The 5,111-nt window shown below is 44.2% G+C and overlaps 1 protein-coding gene and 1 long non-coding RNA gene across 3 annotated transcripts in view; both read right to left on the reverse strand.

The window, feature by feature from the left end:
- Nucleotides 1–1,682: 1,682 nt before the first annotated feature.
- LOC119316364 lies at nt 1,683–2,550 on the reverse strand. Its single transcript, XR_005152908.1, has 2 exons — nt 2,252–2,550; nt 1,683–2,136 (listed from the first exon to the last, which is right to left on the reverse strand). It is a non-coding gene; the product is annotated as an uncharacterized LOC119316364 (long non-coding RNA).
- Nucleotides 2,551–4,599: 2,049 nt separating this feature from the next.
- Nucleotides 4,600–5,111, reverse strand: part of LOC119316362 (cyclin-dependent kinase 11B-like) — a 9,965-nt gene continuing 9,453 nt past the window's right edge. For both annotated transcript variants that reach the window (XM_037590677.1, XM_037590676.1), the window contains exon 10: nt 4,600–4,994. In XM_037590677.1, coding sequence (XP_037446574.1) covers nt 4,691–4,994 — 304 coding nt within the window. In that variant the 3' untranslated portion in view covers nt 4,600–4,690. The remainder of the gene's footprint in view (nt 4,995–5,111) is intronic.

Genomic DNA, 5,111 nt, shown 5'->3' on the forward strand with positions numbered 1-5,111 from the left:
GTATGAAGAAGTACCCCCTGCAGGGTTAACATGATCTATTCGAATAGCCGCGTCCGCGGTAAAGGACTACTTGGTTGCCTATACAGTTCATAGACAAGTAAATGGAAACTGTTAAAAACCTCAAGATAAGTGTGAGTGCCGAGGATGGCTCTTCCGTAGGAAGACGGAGGCGGATCCTCGGTAGTGTATTGAAGTGGTGAGTAGTGGACTCGTGTGCGCAAAACCATTTCAAGTTGGAGTATCGTAGGTTAGCCTAGCCAAGAGTCAAAGCTGGCTTGCTGCAATAACTCCACCAACCCTTCTTGATACTATGCATGTATGTAGGATCTGATGTAAGTCTTGCTGAGTACCTTTGTACTCATGTTGCTATAATCTACATTTTTACAGAAGACGCTGCAACCCCTTCTGATGGGTTCTATGTAGACGTTGACATCAACGAGTAGGCTAAAGACCCAGGTGATGACCCTGAGCTTGTGAAGGACCACGTAGTATAGCTAGGCTTTCCAAGCCTCTTTTATTTTACTAGTTGTCTGTACTCAGACAAGTTACTTCCGCTGCTGGTTTGTATGACTGTATGACTTGTATGTGGGGTCGTGAGACCCGTACCTTTGTGTATGTTATGTATGGCTCACCGAGCCTTAAATAAAGTACTTGTGTCATAGAGTCATGTTGTGATGCTTCGTTGTATTTGCACATATCGAGCATATTGTGTGTATGATTGAAATGCTTGGTATGTGTGGGATCTGACTATCTAGTTGTTTATCTTTGGTAGCCTCTTATTATGTTGTTTGTAGTGAAGCAATTCTTTTATCCAATTTTTGCATGTGTGTTTCCTCTGTTCGCAGGTGGTTGTTGGTTGAGCAGCGGTTTTGTGGCCTTTCATCGATCGATCGTGTTGTTTATCTTCCTGTGGTGGGCCTTCTGCTCTGTTCGTTGTCAAGATGTGGTTCTATATTCGTCCGCGTGGTTTGGTGTTTTTCGCTGTCCTTGAACCCATATGTATGTTGGTCGATTCATGCTCATTAGGTGTTTGATGCTATGCCATCCATATGGTGGCCTGAGATTTTCGTTTCTTTTGTCAGAAATCGCACGAGTGAGCTCATTCTCGACTTTGATTCGGCATTCGGTGTGCTGAGTGGATCATCTCTGCAGTTCAGGTACTATTTGGGATCTCTTTGATCTAGGTTCAGTTACTTCTGCTTGGTCTCGGTTTGTTATTCTCGCTATTATTTTGGTTGTGCTCTCTTGTGATGCGGTTGTATATCATCGAGTCTTTCTCCATCACCACATCGTCTATCTCAGCATTTTCTTACTTTTCTATCCTTTACTAAATAGCCCACATTTCATACTCTGATTCCACTTTTCCACACATACCCTTTGATGCACAATTTTACTATCAGAAGAGCGTATGGTAGCAGCCGCTGTGGTAGGCCAAAGCACCTGTGGTCTGAGCATCAAAGATGCTGCTGGTTAATTTCACCATCGCTCTTACGATGAAATGGCTCTGGCAGGAGTGTGGGTGGATCAAATCAATTCGAGAGAGCTTGCTTTTGGGTTGTACAGATGCGGCCTAGTGTAATTTGACCTCGCCTATCCTTGTTACCAATTCCTGTCTGCTTTTTTCGGAAAAGGGATATTGTAGAAGAAAAGCGATCCGTAAAAAAATTGGTGACAACAATTTTTTAAACTAAAAGACTACTAGTATAGACAAAATTCCTATCAAATACAGTATTATCCTACAAATTTTCCATCTAACAAGGCCGCATCTCAACTAGGGCGAGGCTAGATTACATGCAAACGTAAACCCGTGGCTGTGTTTAGAAGAATGCCAGAGACGCAGGTGCATGAGAGGCACGCGAGCTGGTATACTCCAAAGGACTTACTATTTAGTTACATCAGGTGCATGCGAGGCACGCGAGCGGCTAGACTCCAAAGGACCGGACAAGTTAGTTACATCATATCTACAGGTGTTATCGAACAGAGACAGAAATACAAGACTCTTCTCTGAGCTTTTCCACTTCAATAGCCACACAGATTGTTGCCGCAGCCGTCTCCTCTCCCAACCTTTCTAGTTCTACAGCCGGCTGTTCACAACTTTTGCATTGCAGTCCATCAACGTTGTTGCTCAATATACATCTGCATATAAAGATGTCAGATTTTTTTTCATATCCTCGTTGGTACTATTATTGTGAGCGCAAAAATAAACCATCCGCCGAAGGCGGGTCAGCAGGTACCAAAGCAGTCATTCTACCATAGAATTCGCGGTCGCCCTCATGGTCACCCTTCCAGCCATCCGGAGGCCCTTCATCTCGCAGCTTCTCAAATGCTTTCATTCTCCCAAGTCCAGTAGTAAAAGGTGTCAGCAGCTCAAAAAACATTACACCAACTGAGTATAACACCTGCCAAAAAATACTTACTTACTTACGAAGCCTTTTATCCCAAACAAGTTGGGGTAGGCTAGATATGAAACCCTTTCACGAGGACTTTCCAGGAGGTCACCCATCCTAGTACTACTCTTGCCCAAATGGGTTTCATACCCAAAAGACTGGCTAGTTTTTACGTTGGCTCGCCAAGCCTATCACAACCCTTAGATATGAAACCCTTTCACGAGGACTTCCTAGGAGGTCACCCATCCTAGTACTATTCTCGCTCAAATGGGTTTCATACCTATGGGACTGGCTAGTTTTTACGTTGGCTCGCCAAGCCTATCACAACCCTCCTCCTTTACCCGGGCTTGGGACCGGCTATGCCTAGAAGACATAGGCGGAGTTAACACCTGCCAAAAAATAACCACAAATATTCAGTGTTTTACCAAGCATAACGCAGAAGTGCAAGAAACTGAATGAGCAGAAATCAACGGCAAGCACGGACGACAACACAGCAAATAAGGTGAGTAAGACAGCAAGGGTTCAAGCAAGTTGAAGGCGAAACAGCTGTCTCATGTCAGCAAGAAACAGAGAAAAGCACAAAGAAAGGAGTAAAAATGGAAAGAAAAGAAAAGATAAAGAAGCAAATGGCAAGAAGAAACAACGACAAAAATGCAAAATGTGTCCCCCTCAAAACCAAGCAAACCAACAGCAGCAATCGGAGGAAAGCATGTTAATAGCCAAAGCTCTAGCAAGGTGAAACCACAAGTTAGCTGCAGATGATACTGGTAAACAGCTATGCTACAGATGTATCCTTTGGGGGCTATGGAACCGTCTTAATGATTTGGTGTTTGACAAAAAAGATCGCTTGATCAATGTTAACCACGTGTGGCGATCAATGTTAACCACGTGTGGCGAAAGGTCCTCTGCTACTTAAGAGACTGGCGGCAGCTGCATGATTGCTTTATAGCATATCTGGTAAATATCCTATGATGACCGCTCGGCCTAACCACGATGATTCACCGTGGGTGATGCACGCAGGCAAGAATGCGCCATCACACAGTGCACCTGGAGATAATGGGCTCCTGTGCACTTGTGCTTGTGCCATGTCTGCTTTCTAGTTTATGGGCACCTGTGCGAACATATTTCATATTCTCGCAAGTTTTTATGCATTTTCCTTCTGTTCTGAACTCCTGGCACTAATCCTAGACTATTTTTCAGCTGTTTTAGTTGGACAAGGTATGGTTTTATTGTGTTGCAATGGAACTGGGGAGAGACTCCCTGGTCCTCTGGAAAAAAAGCCTTGGAGTATAAATCACAATTAATTGTTGCTGATGTTGCCATGAACTACAAGTCCACTACCGTGCATCTCCTGGATACTGCTTCCTATTGCAAGTCCACTAGCTAGCGACATGCACATTGGACGCTCAGGTGTCCACCAGCAATTCCCAGACCTCGGAGCACCACCTGCACCTGCAATTCCAGCAGCACTACCTCCAGGACCTGCAATAGTGGCATCTCCAGCAGCCCACTCACGACATACGCTAACACCGGCAGTGATGGCAATGCGGCATGAAGAAGGCCGATGTTACAACTCCAATGAGAAATTCATGGCTGGCCACTGCTGCAAAAGCACTTCGTCCTGGAGATTGATCCAGGTGCAGATGACTGCAAGGAAGACGTTTCTATGGAGGCTGCAAGGGGCTAGCAGCAGTCCTTAGTCCAGCTCGAGGATCAAGTGTTCAAAAAGGGAGAGAGATGTTATGTCTAGGACATAACTACCAGGAACCACATAAGGCCACCAAGGAGGTCACAGCTGAAACTAAAGGGGATAAGTATCCCTAGTTATCCTTGGTAGTTTAAATCTTAGAGATATTTTTTGATTCTCAAGTTAGTTATTTTCTAAAGTTTGTTAGTTCAGCTAGGCGTCCAAGTTTGTAAGCGAGCTATATAATGCCTAGCAATATCAATCAATAGAGAAGCAGAAAAATAATCCCAATTATCCTTCCAGTTTTTCCCCTGCTCTTGTTGTGTGGCAGCCTCCTTTTCCTGGGTGCCACACCTCATCTGTCCAGGGGTGATCTAACCTATCAGCCTACCACGTTATAACACATTACAAACCAAAAGAGAAGCTGCCGATATAACCCAGAAGGCAACAAAAAAACAAAGATCCAAGAGAGGAGCTACTGAGGAAACCGGCTGAGGCACAGAAAAAACAGACATGCTGCGAAAATAAACCTAGCAAACGGAAAGGGAAGATGGCATGTAACAACGAAAGTGGACCTCGGTCATATGATTAACGAGTTGGCAACAACTAATAAAAATCAAACACATCCCTTCTCGGTTATCTTCTCACCACTGTCTAGCTCTGGCGCCAAATAACTTTTTGTCCCGCAGTTAGGCGTACCACCATATTTTCCGAATTCATCTTGGCCACAACAGGCATCTCCGAAGTCTCCAATTCGGACTTCATGATCATGGCCAGGAAATATGTTATCTGGCTTGAGATCCCGGTGCACAATAAATTCATTATGCAGTGTTTCGACACCTCTTACTATCTCTTCGAAAAGTTTCCACCTATCCGGAATTGTGTCAAACTTTTCAGGCAAAAGTGCATTCGCCAATGTGCTGTTTGGAAGTTACACGAAAAGAGAAGCAAACAATCAGAAATGAATAAGGCTAAGTTCTTATGTGATCTAAACTACCGAGCACAAAAATTGTAACGGCCGAACAACTTAATGACAA

The sequence above is a fragment of the Triticum dicoccoides genome, chromosome 6A, assembly GCF_002162155.2.
Source record: "Triticum dicoccoides isolate Atlit2015 ecotype Zavitan chromosome 6A, WEW_v2.0, whole genome shotgun sequence".
NCBI lineage: Eukaryota > Viridiplantae > Streptophyta > Magnoliopsida > Poales > Poaceae > Triticum > Triticum dicoccoides.